At 43.9% G+C, this 20,660-nt stretch overlaps 2 protein-coding genes across 2 annotated transcripts in view; one reads left to right on the top strand and one right to left on the bottom strand.

The window, feature by feature from the left end:
• The window catches only part of prpf4 (pre-mRNA splicing tri-snRNP complex factor PRPF4), a 36,773-nt gene extending 30,689 nt beyond the window's left edge, over nt 1-6,084 (bottom strand). Inside the window, exons 1-2 of the mRNA XM_078550376.1 lie at nt 5,903-6,084; nt 4,667-4,853 (exon numbers count right to left, since the gene is read on the bottom strand). Of these exons, the coding sequence (XP_078406502.1) occupies nt 4,667-4,853; nt 5,903-6,065 (350 nt within the window). The 5' untranslated portion in view covers nt 6,066-6,084. The remainder of the gene's footprint in view (nt 1-4,666; nt 4,854-5,902) is intronic.
• A 4,660-nt stretch (nt 6,085-10,744) lies between these two features.
• cdc26 (cell division cycle 26 homolog) lies at nt 10,745-15,736 on the top strand. Its single transcript, XM_078550381.1, has 2 exons — nt 10,745-10,876; nt 14,344-15,736. Exons 1-2 carry the CDS (start codon nt 10,796-10,798, stop codon nt 14,515-14,517), a joined length of 255 nt encoding a protein of 84 aa, XP_078406507.1. The 5' UTR covers nt 10,745-10,795; the 3' UTR covers nt 14,518-15,736.
• The last annotated feature ends 4,924 nt before the right edge of the window (nt 15,737-20,660 follow it).

Here is a 20,660-nt window from a genome sequence, read left to right as displayed (position 1 = left end):
TGCGCTTGTGTAAAGATGATCCAGATACTGAGACTGCCGCTCTTGCAGCTTGCCAAGTCAATTCAATAACATCACCTCCCCTTGGGTCAGAGGCTAGGAATCCTGTGACAAGTAACTCACCTCATGACTCCCCAAAGCCTGTCCACCATCTACAAGGCACAAGTCAGGAGTGTGAAGGAATACTCCCCATTTGCCTGGGTGAGTGCAGCTCCAACAACACTCGAAGCTTGACACCATCCAAGACAAAGCAGTCCAGCTGATTGGCACCACATCCACAAACATTCACTCCCTCCATCACCGACGCACAGTAGCAGCAGTGTGTACCATCTACCGAATGGGGGAGGCGATGGCGTAGCGGTATTGTCACTGAACTAGTAATCCAGAGACCCAGGGTAATCCTTTGGGAAGCCAGGTTTCAATCCCACCATGAGTCATAGAGGTCTAAGGCCCTTCGGCCCATCGAGTCTGCGCCGGCAGATGGTGGAATTTGAATTCAATAAAAATCTGGAATTAAAAGTCTGATGATGGCCATGAAACCATTGTCAATTGTTGTCAAACGCATCTGGTTCACTAATGTTCTTTAGGGAAAGGAAATCTGCCATCCTTGCCTGGTCTGGCCTACATGTGGCTCCAGATCCACAGTAACATGGTTGACTCTTGACTGGTCTCTGGAATGGCCTAGCAAGCCACTCAGTTGTATCAAACCGCTACAAAGCCTCAAAAAAGGACTGAAACCGGACGGACCACCTGGCATTGACCTAGGCACCGGAAACAACAACGGCAAACTCAGCCGTCAACCCTGCAAAGTCCTCCTTACTAACAGCTGGGGGCTATTGCCAAGATCAGAAGAGCTGTCTCGCAGACTAGTCAAGCAACAGCCTGACATAGTCATCCTCACGGAATCATGCCTTACAGACAGTGTCCCAGACACCACCATCACCATCCCTGGGTATGTCCATTCCCACTGGCAGAACAAACCCAGCAGAGGTGGTGGCACAGTGGTATAGAGTCGGGAGAGGGGTGCCCAGGGAGTCCTCAACATCGATTCTGGACCCCATGAAGTCTCATGGCATCAAGTCAAACATGAGCAAGAAAGCCTCCTGCTGATTACCACGTACCGCCCTCCATCAGCTGATGAATCAGTACTCCTTCATGTTGAGCATCACTTGGAGGAAGCACTGAGGGTGGCAAGGGCGCAGAATGTACTCAGTGTCCATCACCAAGAATGGCTCAGTAGCACCACTACTGACCGAGCTGGCAGAGTCCTAAAGGACACAGCTGCTAGATCGGGTCTGCGGTAGGTGATGAGGGAACCAAACATGAGGGAAAAACATACTTGACCTCACCCTCACCAACCTGCCTGCCACAGATGCATCGGTCCATGACAGTATCAATAGGAGTGACAACTACACAGTTGCTGTGGAGACGAAGTCCCACCTTCACATTTAGGATACCTTCCATTGTGCTGTGTGGCACTACCACTGTGCTAAATGGGATAGATTTTGAACAGATCTAGCAACTAAAGACTGGGCATCCATGAGGCGCTGTGGGCCATCAGCAGCAGAATTGTACTCGAGCACAATCTGTAACCTCATGGCCTGGATTATCCCCCACTCTACCATTAATATCAAGCCAGGGGATCAACCCTGGTTCAGTGCAGGCGGGCATGCCAGGAGCAGCACCAGAGATACCTAAAATTGAGGTGTCAACCTGGTGAAGCTATAACACAGGACTACTTGCAAGCCAAACAGCATAAGCAGCAAGTGATAGACAGAACTAAGCTATCCCACAGCCAACGGATCAGATGTAAGTTCTGCAGTCCTGCCACATCCAGTCGTGAATGGTGGACAATTAAACAAGTCACTGGAGGCAGCAGCTCCACAAGTATCCCCATCATTAATGATGGGGAGCCCAGCACATCAGTGCAAAAGATTAGGCTGAAGCATTTGCTACAATCTTCAGCCAGAAGTGCCGAGTGGATGATCCATCTCGGCCTCCTCCAAGAGGTCCCCAGCATCACAGATGCCAGTCTTCAGCCAATTCGATTCACTCCATGTGATATCAAGGAACAGCTGAAGGCACTGGATAGTGCAAAGGCTTTGGGCCCTGACAATATTCCGGCAATAGTACTGAAGACTTGTGCTCCAGAACTTGCCGCGTCCCTAGACAAGCTGCTCCAGCACAGCTACAACATTGGCATCTACCCAGCTATATGGAAAATTGCCTAGGTACCTCCTGTACACAAAAAGCAGGACAAATCCAACTGGGCCAATTAATCTCCATCATCAGTAAAATAACAGAAAGGGTCATCAACAGTGCTATCAAACAGCACTTCCTTAGCAATAACCTGCTCACTGACGCCCACTTTGGGTTCGCCAGGGCCACTCAGCTCCTGACCTCAATACAGCCTTGGTTCAAACATGGACAAAACAGCTGAACCCCCGAAGCGAGGTAAGAGTGACTGCCCTTGACATCAAGGCAGCATTTTACCGAGTGTGGCATCAAGGAGCCCTGGCAAAACTGCAGTCAATGGGAATCAGGGGGAAAACTCTCCACTGGTTGGAGTCATACCTAGCACAAAGGAATATGTTAGGTGGTTGTTGGAGGTCAGTCATCTCAGCTCCAGAACATCACTGCAGGAGTTCCTCAGGGTAGTGTCCAAGGCCCAACCATCTTCAGTTGCTTCATCAATGGTCTTTCTTCCATCATAAGATCAGAAGTGGGGATGTTCGCTGATGATTGCACAATGTTCAGCACCATTCGCAACTCCTCAGATACTGTAGCAGTCCACGTCCAAATGCAGCAAGACCTAGACAATGGACAATATGACAAGTGGCAAGTAACATTCACGCCACACAAGCGCCAGGCAATGACCACCTCCAACAAGACAGAATCTAACCATCGCCCCTTGATGCTCAATGGCATTACCATCACTGAAACCCCCACTATCAACATCCTGGGGGTTACCATTGACCAGAAACTGAATTGGACTAGCCATATAAATACTGTAGCTACAAGAGCAGGTCAGAAGCTAGGAACCCTGCGACGAGTAACTCACCTTCTGACTCCCCAAAGCCTGTCCACCAACTACAAGGCACAAGTCAGGAATGTGATGGAATACTCTCCACTTGCCCGGATGAGTGCAGCTCCCACAACACTCAAGGAGCTTGGCACCATCCAGGACAAAACAGCCCACTTGATTGGCACCCCATCCACAAACATTCAATCCCTCTGCCACCTTCACACAGTAACAGCAGTGCATACCATCTACAAGATGCCCTGCAGGAATTCACCAAGGCTCCTTAGACAGTACCATCTAAACCCACGATAACTACCATCTATACCATCTAGAAGGACAAGAGCATCAGATAGATGGAAACACCACCACTTGGAAGTTCGCATGCAAATCAGTCACGATTCTGAATTGGAAACATATTGCAATTGCTTCACTGTCACTGGGTCAAAATCCTGGAACTTCCTAACAGCACTGTGGATGTACCTACACTACATGGTCTGCAGCGGTTCAAGGCGGCAGCTCACCAGCACCTTCTCAAGTGCAATGAGGGATAGGCAAAATGCTGGCCCATCTTGCGAAGCCCACATCCCATGAATGAATTTTTAAAAAACAGACCTTATGGGTCAAATGGCCCCTTTCTGTGCCATAAATCTTTCTATATCTGTAGGTAATCACTCCATAATAGTCTCTGTTGTTTCAAGGTCTTCCCCCAACAATTCAATCACCCCAACCCACCCTGTGAAATTCTATTTCCAAGGTCAAAAGTGAAATTGAACCTTTAAATTGGTTTTGTTTGTAACAATCAGTTGTGGGTTTTCTACAGACAGACTGGGCCTAAGCAGGGAGGAGATGGGTTGCAAGGCAGTGTGCTCAGAACTCTGAAAGAGTTACTGGATCCTAGGCTGGCCTGCATGGAGTGGTAGGAGGCTCGTTCCAGGGCAACGCATCTTCAACATAAATTCCAACACGTAGCCAGGGCTCAATTCTTCACAATCTCAAGGTTAGCTATTTGATATTCTGTATGAAATATATATGGATGCTGCACATACATGATTTTTACACACAATTTAAGAGGGTGTATTGTTTAGACAGCACACACAGTGCTTTGTGTAAAGGTGAAAGTTAAACTATTGATAAACAGAATCATATTTCCTACTCCAGAATTAAAAACCTGCAGTGTCTGTACTACAACCAGAGTTTGTGTCCTTAGTTGCTGTCCTGCTTGAATCCTCAGACTGTATTCCAGGTGATGGACATCATGATCGCACACAGCTGCAGCAATCAGATTTCATGTCACTAATAAGAAGGCCTGGGTCATCACATCACAATACTTGCAAGTAATCTTTAGAGTGTGATGAAAGTGACCATTCCGCCCATTTCAGGAGAATATCCATCACCATCAGGCTACCTCCTCCTCATAGCCAACGGCCCCAGATTACCCATCCTCACAGCCAAACGCCACCAGACCATCCATAATCACCAGGCAACTTTTCCTCACAGTTGATCCCATCCAAACCACCACTCCTCACAGGAATCCCCACCAGATCATCCCTCTCAGCCAAGCTCACCAGACAACCCATCGTCAACCAAGCCCCACCACACCATGACTACTGCTCCTCAGCCAAATCCATCAGAGAAACCGAACTTCACCTCTCTCGTCGCTCTGCTGGTCCTTCACCAAAAAGCGTGATTGGCTCTCCAAGCGCTCGCAAGCAGGCCTTCACTTCCGCGTCGTCTGTAGAAACATTAATCTGCCGTGCTCGTTTTCTGCGCTCGAACTCTGCCAGCACCTCAGCCTGCCTCTCACTGACATGCTCTTCGACATCATAGAACTCGTCTGGACAAGAGAAGATTAGAATTAAACACAGCACAGATTCCCAACATCCCTTGGGTATTTACTCTCCCAGCTCTATATTGTGCACAATCTCTGATCAATAATGATAGTTGGATTACAATGCAGAAACAGGCAAGTGGACTTGATTGGTAGTGGCTTTGCCATGGGAAAAGCAGCAGGGAACAGTTAATCAATCAGCACTCTCTTCTCATACAGTATAAATTGTTGTTCTCTTTACTGTTGATAATCTTGCAATCTGTCCTGATGGGTGCAAGATGAAAAGCTTAGACAGTATGCCTCTTTCTTCAGCAATACCCATGTCCTTTGTCCTTGGTTAACATTACCAGATGCTAACTTCTCCATATCCTCAGGTCTTAAATATCTCAATGTACCCCTGTTATGAACATCTCTAATAGCTGCAGTCTTTCCTCACAGCACAGGTGTGCAACCTATTTATAAAACCATTTACCCCAACATCAATCATTTTATGGCCTTTCTTCAGTAACGTTCCACGCTGCTGAGCAGAAAAGCAGGCTTCTGTTCATGTTGTTCACAGGAATAAGAGTTTGAACTCAGGGACTAATCTGTACTTGCTCTCTCACTTTCTTTCCAAGCAGTTGTTATATCCCTTTAGCAGCAAGACAAAGATCAATAACTCACGGTGTGGGGATTTTTGGAGGTGAATCTGTGACCTGCCACTCCATGGAACAGCACTGCAATGACATATTGTGCCACCATTCAGCCCCTGGACTGAACAGGTTTTAAAAATGATTTCATTTACTTCGGTCAGACTATAACCACTGCCTTGCAATGTTCTGAGATATTAAAGTCTCTTCAGCCTAACATGCCAGTAGGCATAGGAATTGATGCTAGGGAACAAATTATTTCTAAAATAAATCCCATTAGACCCAAAAACAGTTACTTACTGCTGCTGGTCAGAGCTGCATTTCTGAAATTTAGCAGTCTTTCAGTGGCTCCACATTTTCTAACTCAATCAGATGCAATAATTATTCAATAACAAAGGTGAAAGACGCTTAACCATTATCACTTACTATTAGATACATTAATGTGCCCAGCTTCTATCCCGGCTTTCACTGCCTCTCTTCCCAAGTATCCTCCATCTCCTTTGGAAATCCTCTCTCGCTCCTTCTCTTCAAGGCTTCCATAGTAAATCCGAGATTTCTTAGGCAACGGAACATCTTCGTCATCAGACATTTTCGTAATTTGAAATAGGAAACTGTGGGTAGGGAAAACGCACAAAATTAACCAACTATTTTGACCAGCGACGAAAGATGAAAAAGACTCTAGCTCTAATCTGTATCTGTGTTTGCGCGTTTGCATACTAGAATGAATCAATCCAAAAAAAAAATATTTCCCCACTTATCTTCACTCAGCATTAGGATTAACTCAGGTATAGCAAGAGCAAGATGCAGAGGAACTTTATTCTGATATGGTCCAAAACACTCCCTGTAATTCAACAGGTCAGATGCAGGATAAAGCTCCTCTTCCCTTGCCCCAACAAGCCTTAACCCAACTGTAGAATACAACAGTCATGTTATGTTATGGCCACTCTCCAGAACAATGATGTATAATCTTAAAATTAGAGCTAGACCATTGAAGGAGTCAAATTAGGAAGCACTTTTTCATATAAAGGACCATGGAATTCTAGAACCCTCTCTGCCAAAAGGTTGTTGTGCCTAGGTCAATTGAAAATTTCCAGGCTGAGATTGAACAAAATCATTTTGAATGCATTTCAGTCTTTTTGTTTAAAAGGTGAACCTTATGACTATGGCCATAACACAGGACATCGGAGATTGAAAAGGGACAAGGTGCCAATACAAGTCAAGGCAGAGCAGCTGGGGGACGCCATGAGCCACATCAACGTTCCCTCTAAGCTGTGCAGGCATGCAGCATTCAGGAATATGCCACACAGGGAACAAACGGGCTGTGCACAAGCAGTTCCCTTTAATACACGTGTCAATCGTAAAGGGACTGTGCAGTGCAACAAGCAGGCCACACAAAGCAAACAGAAGTTAGAAGAAACATTGTGTTCTACAATCTTAATCCTGGTAAATAGAAGGAAAGCCGGAAGGAATTGTAGACTTTTGATGTGCTGGGAAACAAATGGAACAGGAGATACTGCAATGAGTTCAACACAGAAAGCAGTAGAAAATTGTAAAATTGTGCATTTGGTGCTTCAAATGCAAAAACATTGATCCTATTGTCGTCTTCAACTCTCCATAGAATGAAGTTAGGACTTTAGTAAGATCACACCTGAAGTAGTGTACAGTTTTTGTATCTGTGCCCAAAGATATAGTTGCCTTAGAGAGGGCGTAACAAAAGTTTGTTAGATCGATTCTTGGGATGAGAGAGTTCTCCTCTGATAAGAGGTTGAGTAAACTGGGCCTGTACTTCTATGGAGTTTAGAATAATGAGACAATCTCTGAGAAGGCTTGACAGTGTAGATGCTGAGAAGTTTCTCCTGGGGGGGAGAGTCCACAGCCAGGAGGCATAGTCACAGAATAAAGGGTTGACAATTTAGGACTGAGATGGCAAGAATTTTCTTCAGTCACAAGGGTTGTGAATCTTAGGAATTCTCTATCCCAGAGAGCAGTGGATGCTCAGTCAATGAATACATTCTCAATAGATTTTTGGACGCTACAGAAATTAAGGTTAATGGGGATAGGGTGGGAAGAGGAAATGGTGGTATAGTGGTAATGTCACTTGACTAATAATCATGAGGCCCAGGCTAATGCTCTGGGGACATGAGTACATATCCCACCATAGCAGCTGCTGGAATTTAAATTCAATCAATAAATTCAAATGGAGAATAAAAATCTGGAATTGAAAGCCAATCTCAGTAATGGTGCTATCCATTTATCATTGATTATCCTTACAATCCATCTGGTTCACTAATGCCCTTTAGGGAAGGAAATCTGCCATCCTTACTTGATCTGGTCTACATGTGACTCCAGATCTACAGCAATGTGGTTGACTCTTAACTGCCCTCTGAAATCGACTGAAAAGTCAAAAAGGAATGAGACCCGGACTGACCACCTAGCATCGACAACTGCACACCTAACCCAGCAATGTCCTCCTGCCCGACATCTGGGGCCTGTGCCAAAATTGGGGGAGCTGTCCCACAGACTGGTCAAACATCAGCCTGATACAGTCAGATTCACAGAATCATATCTTATAGCCAATGTCCCAGGCAACACCAGCACTGGGTATGTCCTGCCCCATCAGTCGTGACGGCAGAGTGGTATACAGTCGGGAGGGAGTTGCCTTGGGACTTCTCAACATTGACTCTGGACCCCATGAAGTCTCAAGGCATCGGGTGAAACATGGACAAGGAAACCTCCTGCTAATTACCACCTACTGCCCTCCATCAGCTAATGAATCAGTACCCCACCATGTTGAACACCATATGGAGGAAGCACTGAGGATGGCAAGGGTACAGAATGTACTCTGGATGGGGACTTCAATGTCCATCACCAAGAGTAGCTTGGTAGCACCCATACCAACTCAGCTAGCCAAGTCCTGAAGGATATGTCTGCCAGACTGGGCCTAGGGAACCAACAGGAAGGAGAAACTTATTAGACCTTGTCCTCACCAACCTACCGGTTGCAGATGCATCTGTCCATGACAGTATAGGTAGGAATGTCCACCGCGCAGCCCTTGTGAAAGCAAATTCCCATTTTCACATTGAGGATATCCTCTAACATGTTGTGTGGCATTACCACCGTGCTAAATGGGAAGATTCAGAACCAATCCAGCAGCTCAAAACTGGGCATCCATGAGATGCTGTGGGCCATCAGCAGCAGCAGAGTTGTATTCAAGCACAAACTGTGATTTCATGGCCTGGCATAACCCTCACTCTACCATTACCATGAAATCAAGAGATCAACCTTGGTTCAATGAATAGTGCAGGGGGGCAAGCCAGAAGCATCACCAGGCATACTTAAAAAGGTGTCAACCTGGTGAAGCTACAACACAGGACTACTTGCGTGTCAAACAGCATAAGCAGCAAGTGATAGACAGAGCTAAGCAATTCCACAACCAATGGGTCAGATCAAAGCTCTGCAGTTCTGCTATATCCAGTCATGAATGGTGGCGGGCAATTATACAACTTGCATGGGGAGGAAGCTCCACAAATATCCCCATCCTCAACGATGGGGGAGCCCAGCACATCAGTGCAAAAGACAAGGCTGAAACATTTGCAACCATTTTCAGCCAGAAGTCTGTGGATGATCCGTCTTGGCCTCCTCTTGAGGTCCCCAACATCACAGATGCCAGTCTTCAGCCAATTCGATTCACTTCACATGACATCAAGAAATGGCTGAAGGGACTGGATACTGCAAAGGCTATGGGCCCTGACAACATTCCAGCAATAGTACTGATGGCTCTTGCTCCAGAACTTGCCATGTTCCTAGCTAAGCTGTTCCAGTACAGCTACAACACTGGCATCTACTCGGTCACGTGGAAAATTGCCCAGTATGTCTTGTCCACAGAAAGCAGGACAAATTCAATCCAGTTAATTACCCATTCTGATGAAAGGTCGTCTCAAACTGAAACGTTAAATCTGTTTTTCACTAAAGATGCTGTCTGACCTGCTGAGTTTTTCCAGCATTTTTTGTTTTATTTAAATTACCCTCCCATCAGCCTCCTCTCAATGATCAGCAAAGTGACAGAAAGTGTAATCAACAATGAAATCAAGCAGCATTTACTCAACAATAACCTGCTCACTGATACTCAGTTTGTGTTTGGGCCACTCAGCTCCTGACCTCTTTACAGCCTTGGTTCAAACATGGTCAAAAGAGCTGAACTCGAGGTGAGGTGAGGGTGACTGCCCTTCACATCAAGGCAGTATTTGACCATGCATGGCATCAAGGAGCCCTAACAAAACTGGAGTCAATGGGAATCAGGGGGAAAACTCTCCACTGGTTGGATCATACCTAGCACAAGGGATACATGGAACACCACCACCTGCAAGTTCCCCTCCAAGCCACACACCATCCTGACTTGGAAATATATCACCATTACTTCACTGTCACTGGGTCAAAATTCTGGAGCCGCCTTCCTAATAGCACTGTGGGTGTACCTACACCACACGGACTGCAGTGGTTCAAGAAGACAGCTCACCACCATTTTCTCAAGGGCAATTATGCATGGGTAATAAATGCTGGCCCAGCCAGCAATGCCCACATCCCATGAAAGAACAAAAAAAGTGGCATTGAGGTCTAAAATCTATCATGGTCTTAGTAAATGGAAGAGCAGGCTTGAAGTTCTGAATTGTGTCCTGCTTTGTTTCTAATGACGCAACTAAGGTGATCCCAAATTGATTAATATTGAATTCGCTACAAATCCTTTAGGCTATGCAGACTGTTCAATCAGCTTCTACCCTCTGCAACTACTCCACACAGGAATGTGGATCTTAAGGCAGGGTTTGGATGTTACTTGTCGATATCCCTTGCAAGCCTGCTGTCAATGAGCTCTCCCATTGCTCACTGAAGGCCGTTGGAACAGGCTCAGCCTCCAGCCTCAGCAATCCAGGAGCTGCTAGGCTCGGCTCATGAGGGCGGGAATGACCATCACCATCTGGCCTAGCCCTGCCTTCTCCCACTGTCTGAGCTCCCGGAGATTACAGGCGGGATTTGAAGCAGCTTGGGCCCGGCGTCTTACCTCTCTCACCACCACCTGCAGCCTCCCTAGCTCCGCCGCTATGCTGCCGACTACATCCAGGGCAGAGGTCGGGAGGCGGCGAGTTGTAGTTTCCACTCCGGGACTACATATCCCAGCGTGCAGCACGGCGGCGGCACATGGGCCGTGAGGCGACCACGTCCCAGGGAGCAGGGCCGGTGGCGCATGCGCCCTCGGAGGTGGTGGGCGGGTGGCTGTCTGCTGGATCCGAAGCCTGGGCACTGACTGTGACTCAGGGCAGCAGGATGCTGCGGAGGAAGCCCACCCGGCTCGAACTGAAGCTGGACGATATCGAGGAGTTTGAGAGTATGAAAAAGGAGCTGGAGGTGAGCGGACGCGTTAGGCCAGGGCTTTATTCCAGCATCTTGCAGCTGCCAGGGCCCTAGGCCCCAGCCCAGCAGCACCTGTGGCAGAGCCTGGAGTCAGCACAGTGGAAAAAGATTCATCTCTGTTACCAAAACAGAGCCAAAGGGAATTGGGAATCACTTCAGAATTGGCAGGAGGAATGGCAGTGGGCTTAGACCAGGTGGAGAAAAACGGGCCGGGACTAGATGAGCTGTAACACTCGGGAACCTTTCCCCAAATCTTTACTACATCCCTCCCCGTAATTCAAAAGATGCAACCACATCCCTTCGCCCGCCGCATCCTTGGCATTGAGTCCTGTTTTTAAAAAGTGCCTTGTGATGCTTTGCTTTGTTGAACATAAGAAACAGGAGTAGGCCGTTCGGCCCCTCGAGCCCGCTCTGCCATTCGATAAGATCATGGCTGATCTAATTGGGACCCCAACTCCCGTTTTCCTGTCTGCCTCCCCATAATCCCCGCCTTCCTACTGTTCAAAAATCTAACTCCACCTTGAACATATTCAATGATCCAGCCTCTACTGCTCTCTGGGGAAGAGAATTCCAAACACTAATGACTCTTAGGGAAAAAAATCCTCCTCCTCATCGCTGTCTTAAATGAGAGATCCCTTACTTTGATACTGTGTCCCCTAGTTCTAGATTCCCCCACAAGGGGAAACATCCTCTTAGCATCCACTCTGTCAAATCCCCTCAGAATTTTAAGTTTCAATAAGATCACTTTTTATTCTTCTAACCTCCAATGAGTATAGGCCCACCTGCTCACCCTTTTCTTATCCCTGGAATCAGCCTAGTGAACCTTTTTCTGAACTGCTTCCAATGCAAGTAAGACCTTCCAAAATAAGGAGACCAAAACTGTGCAGGTACACCTCATTGGAAGTCATATTGGACTTGAAACGTTCAATCGGTTTCTTTCCTCAGATGCTGCCAGAGCTGCTGGGTTTTTCCAGCACTTTGTTTTTATTCTGAACAAAACAAGTCAGGAATTGCCTTCAATTCCATGAGCTTCAACTTCAGCTATTAGTCTCTTATGAGAGACTTTATCAAATGCTTTTTGAAAATCCAAATAAATAACATCTATAGACATTCCCCTGTCCACTGCCACTACTTTGGTCACCTCTTCAAAAAAATTCAATCATGTTTGTCAGGCATGATCCACCCTTTACAAATCCATGCTGGCTCTCTGATCAGTTGAAAACTTAGGTGTTCAATCACTCAATCTTTAATTATAGACTTGAATTGTTTCCTTTAATGATCTTTTGTTGTACCCATTAAAAGATTTGCCCAGTTTAGTGTGGACAGTAATAATAACAGAAAATGCTGGAAATACTCTGCAGGTTGGTTAACCTCAGGTCAATGACCTTTCTGTTATGAAAGATCATTGACTGAAACATTTACTCAGTTTTTGTCTCCAAAGATACTGCCTGACTTGCAGAGTGTTTACAGCATTTTCTGTTTTTATTTAAGATTTCCAGCATTTGTGGAATTTTGTTTTTATATTACTGTGGGCAGTCTCTGTATTCTGACCTTACCAAAATCTAGAATCTCAGATGCTTTTCATTTCTCCCTTTCAAACACCATGTTGGAAACAACCATAACAACAACAACTTGCATTTATAAAGTGCCTTTTAATGCAGTGTTACATACTGAGATGGGAGGAGTGCTCAGTTAATTCTAGCCCCAATTCTTCACGTGTTGTAATAATAGTTTAAATGTTTAATTCACCCACAAAACTGGCTAGTTGCTACCCTTGATACTGTTATTCCCAGCATAAAACAACTCTTACTAGGATTCTTTCAGTAAACACAAAAAAAATTGATTTATTATGAAACAAACTACTTTTTAAAAACAAATTAATAAACTGGTTAACATAGATAGAAGTGTAATGATTTTCCCCTTTTTAAAAAAGATATTTGAGCCCCATATACTCACGCACAAACACAAAAACAGGACAAAACAAACAGCCCCCTGCAGAGGCTGGAGTATGGGAAAGTTTCCTTTAAAAGGATAAAATTTAAAGAGATCTCAATGTTGTTGATCTAACAGAATTCTGGTCACAATAGATCTGGAAGTTCTTTCAGATGAATTTGTTGGTGAAACTGTCCTTGATGACTTACTAAAAACAACTTTTCAGACTTTCAAAATAAAACAGTTGAGTTATCCAGATGAGACGTTTGAGGAAAGTTTAACACAAAGGTTTGGCAGAGAGAGGGAAAGAGTCTTTTCCTTGCAGCCTGCTTTTAAGGCACACCACACTCACTCTCCCTATCTGAGAGTTTTTTTAAAGACTAAGACGTTCAAAGAATACTTCTCTTAGGCCAGGTGATTTTAACCAATCTGCAAGAGTCTTTAGCCTGGCAACAGCAGTTCTTTGTTAACTTAGATAGACAAAACATCTCTTCCCTTTCCAGGTATTCCCACTGGACATCTATCTTGACTGGTTTCTTGAAGAATGGCATATTACAGCCCGAATTAATATTGAAAATTTAAAAAAAAAACTCAGGAGGAAGAATGTCCAAAATTCAATGGCCTTCAAATTTTCCAAAAACTGGTTCCTCACAGCAGTAAAATGTCCCAAGGTGCTTCACAAAAGCATTCCAAAACAAAATGTGACACCAAGCCACATAAGGAGCTATTAGGATGGATGACCAAAAGCTTGGTCAAAGAGGTAGGTTTGAAAGGGTATCTTAAAGGAGGAAAGTGAGTTAGAGTGGTGGAGCAGTTTAGGAAGGAAATCCCAGAGCTTAGGGCCCAGGCAGCTGATGGCACTGCCACTAATGGTGGAGCGATTAAAATCAGGGATGCTCAAGAGGCTGGAATTAGAGGAGCACAGAGATCTTGGGGTTGTAGGGCTGGAGAAGGGAGGGTATAGGCCGTGGAAGAATTTGAAAACAACAATGAAGATTATATAATTGAGCTATTGTTTAACCGGTAGTCAATGTAGGTCAACAAGTGGCAGGGGTGAATGGCATTTGGTGCTCCTGGTATTCCCTGAACCAGAATCTCTTGCCTTCTCTTTCCTACATTGTTGTCTCAATATGGACCACAACAACTGGATCCTCCGCTCCCTCTCCAATATCCTTGCAAACTAGTTTGAGATGTGCCTCACCCAGGCACGAGGTAGCCAATATATCATAAAGGACCTGCGATCCTGTTCACAAAGGATGTTTTCTGGTCCCCCCAATTATTGAATTCCCTAAAATTGCTACTTTACACTTCTCCCATTTCCTCATAGGGAGGAGCTTTTATCAGTTTTTGGCATGGGGCCTAAAGCTTTGTTTTTGTCTCAGTCCTGGACTTCAGCTGGTTTTCTGGTTCGTTGCTCTTCTGATTCCAAGTTAAGCAATGCCTGTAGTTTCTGCCTGAAGTGTTCAAGCCCAAAAACCTGCATTTTGGAAGAGCTGGTAAATTCTCAATATGGTCTGGTCTGTCTGCAGAATCGAAAGAAGCAGCAGCGTGAGGAAGGGGTAATGGTGAGCTCCAGTGACGTGGACAGTGCAAATGCAGCACGAGACGATGCTAAAGTCCGAGAGAAGATAAATGAGCGAATTGGTTACCGACCCAATCCTCACGTCAACAAACCCTTCTCTCTGTTTGGGAACCTCCACTGATGGCCAGTTGGCAGGGATACATGTGAAGTGTACAAGTTTGTCAGGCTTCGGAACCTGTACATGAATATTTTGAGGATTGTGAATTCAAGGACCTGGAGTTGTCAGTGCTCTGGGGCAAATTTGGTGCACTGCTAGCTCTCCTGAGGACAGTGCCGAATGTATGATAAAATGATATGAAAATCACTGACCCAGCCATATACTCTGTAAATATTTCCACGAAGTGTCTTATAAAGAGGTAATAAGTTGATGGTTCGAATTTTAAAAATGGCATATGTTGTGAACTCCAATTGATTGTCACACTACATTGGATTTTACACACATTGGATTATTTCAGGATAATAAACATGCATCTGATAACATGTCTATTAATTCTCCAGTTGAATTGAATTTATTTTGAGGTTATGGAGTGGTGTGGGTTGATTAGGTTAGATTTTCTGATCAGCATTATTTTAACATATAGGATACTGCCAGCATTAAAAAAAGAGTAAGCGTCAGAAAATCCCAGGTTTCTTATTCTCCCCTTCCCTCTCCTGCACTGTCTGTGGCTGAGATGGTGAGGGCTGTACATAGTGACACCATATATCCTGGCCAGAATGTTGATGGTTAGGTAACTCCCCCATCATTCATATCTGGAGGCTGCATTGCTGTAAGTGACTGGGGTTAATTTCACTATTCTCTCTTCATTTCATAAATCCCCTGCTTTTGTCAGATGTTGCTGCAGTCCTTCACTGTAGCTGGGTCAAAATCCTGGAACTCCCTCCCTAACAGCACTGTGGGTGTACCTACACCACATGGACTGCAGCGGTTCAAGGTGGCAGCTCATCACCAACTTCTCAAGGGCAATTGGGGATGGGTAATAAATGCTGGCCCAGCCAGTGACACCCACATCCCATGAATGAATAAAAGTTACCGTCATGAGTCTTGTTTGCTGCAGTTTATAGAGACACTTTTTAAATAGACTTTATACATAAACTTAATTTGCTTTGCTGTTTGCTATAAGCCCTGTCCCTACCACACTGGCTAACATAATGGTATCAATAGACAGTCTGGAATGTTAACTGGTGGATGATCTGTTTCAGGGCTTTACCTTTGACTCTGAAGCATTGCACAAAGCTGTGTAAGACTCATTTAACTCTGTCATGCATACTTGGGAATTTCTGTATCCTCCATGCGCTTTAACTTGATTGGGGCAATTAGTAAATCAGTACCCACCACTTTATGGGGATTTCTGTTTTTATTGTGCTGTTAAGTTTTAAATATTTTCCTGCATTTTACCTATGGGTTACATTCAACATACATACACCGCAGGTCTGGCAGCATCTGTGGATTGAGAAACAGAGTTAACATTTCAGATTGACAACCTTTCATCAGAACTGGGAAAAGTTAGTGTAATAGGTGGGTAGGAAAAGGGACAAAATATATTTCTGATATTTCATCAGAGCTGGGAAAAGTTATCAGGCTGAAGCGTTAACTCTGTTTACCTCTCCAAGCTGCTGCCAGACCTGCTGTATATTTCCAGCATTTTCTGTTTTTATTTGATTTCCAGCATCCGCAGTATTCTGCTTTAGGAATACTATTTGGCTTCCTATTAAATTTTGTTACATGTGGCCTTATCATTTTCCCCATTTTAAATTCCTATGTCCACATTTATTGTGGGGATCTCTATGTGAAAAGAATTTAGAATGTTATGGGGTGATTTAATTGCGATCTTTAAAATGATAAAACAATTCAATCAAGTAGATACAGAGAAGCTATTTTTACTGATGGGAGGAATCCAGAACACGGGGACATAATCTAAGAATTAGAGCTAGGCCATTGAGGAGTGAAATCAGAGAGCCCTTAGCCACACAAAGGATTGTAGTTTCCCCCAAAAATGGCTGCGGATATTGGGTCAGTTGATATTTTCAAGAGATCAAAAGATTTTTTATTGGGCAAGGGTATCAAAGGATATGAAGCAAGGAGGTTAAATGGAGTTGAGGAACAGATCAGCCATAATCTAACAGTGACAGTACACGCATGAGGGGCTGAATGGCCTTCTGTTCCAACATAACTCATTACTCTGATTCTGCAATCTGCCCAGTGAATTCCTATTATTCCCTCAAAATGCTGTCTGATTGTTTCGGCTGCCATTTTCTAATATCCTAAATTTTAAAATTCAACCTAACATGAATATAATATTTATGGGAGATGATGGCGTAGTGTTGTTGTCACTGGAGCAGTAATCCAGAGGCCCAGACTAATCCTTCTGGGGACATGGGTTCAAATCCCATCACGGCAGCTGGTGGAATTTAAATTCAATTGATAGAATATGGAATTAAAAGCCAGCCATGGTAACCATGAAACTATCAATTATTGTAAAAACCCATCCAGCTCACTAAAGCCCTATAGGGAAGGAAATCTGCCATTCTTGTAACTTGAGACCCACAGCAATGTGGTTGACTCTTACCTGCCCTCCGAAATGGCCTAGCAAGCTACTCAGTTCAAGGGCAATTAGGAATGGACAGACAACAAATGCTGACCTTACCAGTGACACCCACATCCCATGAAAGAATATTTTAAAAATCTATTGAATTGCAGACAAGTCTGGGCTTAGCATTGATATTTTTACTTGAACTTGGGACTGAGCTAAATTTCAACTACACATGAACAGTGGATTTCAGTAGATATATGTCGTCACATAGCTGTAATGATGCAATATTTTCCTTCCATTTTCTGCTCGTTGGCTTTTCTTCAAATAATTTAGTTAGAGCATTCTTAGGACTGTTTACTGAATATGACCCAATTGCATGGATAACAGAAATGCAATGAGTCAACAATTCAGTATAATTTCAGAATTATGGGCAGGGATATGGGTGACACTGAAGGAGCTGAACTCATGACTCATTTTGATCCTCTCGAGCTGGTGAGACTTCCCCTTGAGCCAATTGTTTGTACAAGTGGCTTGCTAAGTCACCTCAGAGGGTACCAGTGTAGCGAGGGTACCAGTGTAGCGGGGCCTCCAGGAGCAGGTGAGAGAATAGGGCAGGTTGAAGCCTCTGATTGTGGCTAAAGAGCCAGGAAGGGAAATTGGAGACCTGGCAACATCCCGGAGTCTGAGGGGCCTCGTGGTGAGAGCAGGGCCAGCAGCAAGGATCTGGAACATCAGCCATGAACGTTCACTGCTTTCCCTTGAGAGTTTATATAGCTTTGATGCCAATGGAACAAATGAACCCTGTTTTATTCATTCAGTCATTCAGTGCGTGCGCTTAAATTTCACGTTACCCAAGAAATAAACAACAGTGTGAACGAGTATGTAGGTTAGGCCAGGTATGAGTGGCTGGGTCCAGAACATGAGTAAACTGGTCAAGTTTTCTCACTATTTACTTTATCAAAACCTCTTATTGGATGTAAAACAACATATCTTTACACATATCTGTCACAGTTTATTCACACCATTTCCTCATTGAGGATGTTGGTGATTGTTCACATTGTTCACCTATGCCTGCACGTGAAGTGAATTTATTTCTGCATCTCCAGCTCTGTCAGCTGACAGTGTGCAAACGTTCCAGTGATTGGGGATAAACTGTACAAGGTGGTTTATCAATAAGAAATTAAAGGCACAGTTTAAGATAATACAAACTAAAAGGTTTATTGGAAATAAGCATGATATTACGATTTTTCCAGCAAAGAAAATTGTATTGTACCATCTCTCAGTAAAGAACTGTGGTAACATTGCAACACTGATGTGCTGGAGTAGTAGGGAAGCCATCACGCATTTGAGGATTAAAAAATCAAATTACAAGACAAGGGCGTAACAGTGGTGACCATCACTCGTGTTTTGAGAAGATAACCAAAGGCACTGAACTTCAAATGAAAGATGAGGAAAAATTTACTAAATTCTGATGGGTGATTCAAAGAAAACAGCAAAGGTAATGTAAAACATTTTAAACAAAACTGACAAAGCAAAATGACATACTGCAAACAGGTACATTAGCTTCAGATCTTACTATTCATATTCAACATAAAAGTATGACGACTTCATTTCAGAAGAAAAATGCACTTTATATCACAGCAAAGTAAAGTTTTGAAGTTCACAGGTATACTAACAACTTCCCATCAATAGCAGTTTTGGGAGCACAGATGCGAAAGTAGCAGCAGTATAACTCTCATCAGCTCCTAATCCAACATCAAAGTGCACAAAAGCCAAGCAGTATGAGACTCCAAGCACATGTCCAGTCTGGAGCCAAGTTTCATTTTTAAAATGTCTCCAGTGGTTCCTTCCACTGGTCTTCTTGAGGACTTTTAAAATCTTGAATGGAATGTATTGTTAAAAAATGATTTGTTGATTTCAGTAGCACAGCAAATGCTTCCTTCAAATCACTCAATAATATAAACGTGCCAGAGATGGGGAACATTGTGCACCGTGACATGGATCTACCAAGCACCCATCACAGATCCTGGTGTCAGATTAAGAACAAATGTGAACCAGAGAGTGTTCTTTGACACCACTATATTACATGATGCAGGATTTATGGCAGCACTCACAGCAAGCAAGTCTGTTTTACAACAGCAGCAAAATACTGCAAATCTGAAATAAAAACAGAAAATGCTGGAAATACATAGAGAGAAACAAAATTAGTGTTTCAGGTCAATGACCTTTTAACAGTTCTGAGTAAGTATAGCATTTTCAGTCCCTACCAATGACAGCAAAGAGTTTCTACGTGCTACAGCAAACGGAACTCATGACAAAGTCCCAATAAAAGCAAGAGACAAGCAGAATGCAGTGAGTGGAGGATAGTCACACAATACAAACTGTGTTAAATCAAACCTAGTCACTTACAGCAGTACCTACAGGCTTAGTTGATGTGACCAGGACTTGTATTGTCACTATATGCAGCTAACGTGAACAAGCTACTTTGTGCAGGACCAGGAAGAGGGACTCCACTCCAAATAACCAGCTCTCATAAATTACTTTTCAGTGAAGTAATAATTCAAAAAATGATGTCATTCCCACCCCAATGTACTCATTAGCAAGGTTCAAATGTACTCCTACATGGTAGCATATTTTATAAAAAGGTTTTCACACTTTATAAATACAGTATAATAGTGTGACCTAGTGTTGCCCAAAAATTCTATCCTGGAGCAGTCACCTAACAAGGTTGTTGAATCTAAATAGGTGCACCATTAAATAGGTACAAGCTGTAACTCAAGTATTGAGCAGTAGCACCATCTCATAATTCCTTGTTAATCATGATCTTCGGGAAATACAAGCAAGACTAAATGGATGAAGTAATGCTAAAACTGGTAGGTAATCCCAACATTAATGAACAAAAATTTAAAACCTATGAGACGAGATTCCTCTTTGTGCGACACATGATCCCCTCAGGCAGCATCACCCCACATTTCACGAACTGCTTAAATCCAACAACATATGGTCAGAGAGGCAGCTGGAGAGTGATCAGGTGTGTCAGGTACAGTATACCCCTCACAAAAGTGTTTATTTAAACCCACTGAAGACTTTCCAAGTCACCAGAGATTTGTAGTAGTTTTTGGAGGTAATCAGCAGCTCTGATAGGCTAGTCAATCTCGAATCTTCTAGTTCTTTAGATGGTTAGTGTGTTCTTTCTTATAAAAGGCTTTGTAACTAGTGGCAGAGTGGGTAAATGCACCATCTGTCATCTTACTGAACTATAGAGATCACTGATCTCAGTTGGGTAAGAGTTGATGTACCGCATACGCTGGTGTTTGGACTAAGTGACAGGGGAGGTTATGGAAATGAGTCAAGCAGCCCACTATCCTGGTGGAAAGTGGACATACAACAGCATTCGGACTCACCTGGGATGCTCCCCTTGATGGAGCAGCCTGCAAATTCAACTGCACAGGCCACTTGAGCAAGGTAGAGACCACCAGTCAGCTCCTTTGGAACTTCAGCACGTGTTAATGATTTGAAACAAGACAGACACCCGTTTCCATCTTGATGGAACAGGAAGTTTCTGTCAGAAGGATGAGCTGATCAAGGGGAAAAAGCCTCCCTTAGTTATACTTTGTTTTGTAATTCTTATGAATGTCTGCTGGAGGAGGAAGGGAGGAAAAAATCTTGTAAATCTTCACAATCACAATTAAAACACGCCAAATAATATTAAGAAACTGATTGATCTCCTGTC

This window comes from Cetorhinus maximus, chromosome 10, assembly GCF_964194155.1.
Source record: "Cetorhinus maximus chromosome 10, sCetMax3.hap1.1, whole genome shotgun sequence".
Taxonomy (NCBI): domain Eukaryota; kingdom Metazoa; phylum Chordata; class Chondrichthyes; order Lamniformes; family Cetorhinidae; genus Cetorhinus; species Cetorhinus maximus.
Note: the sequence above shows the minus strand (reverse complement) of the source record. Positions and strands in the feature narration are given on the sequence as shown.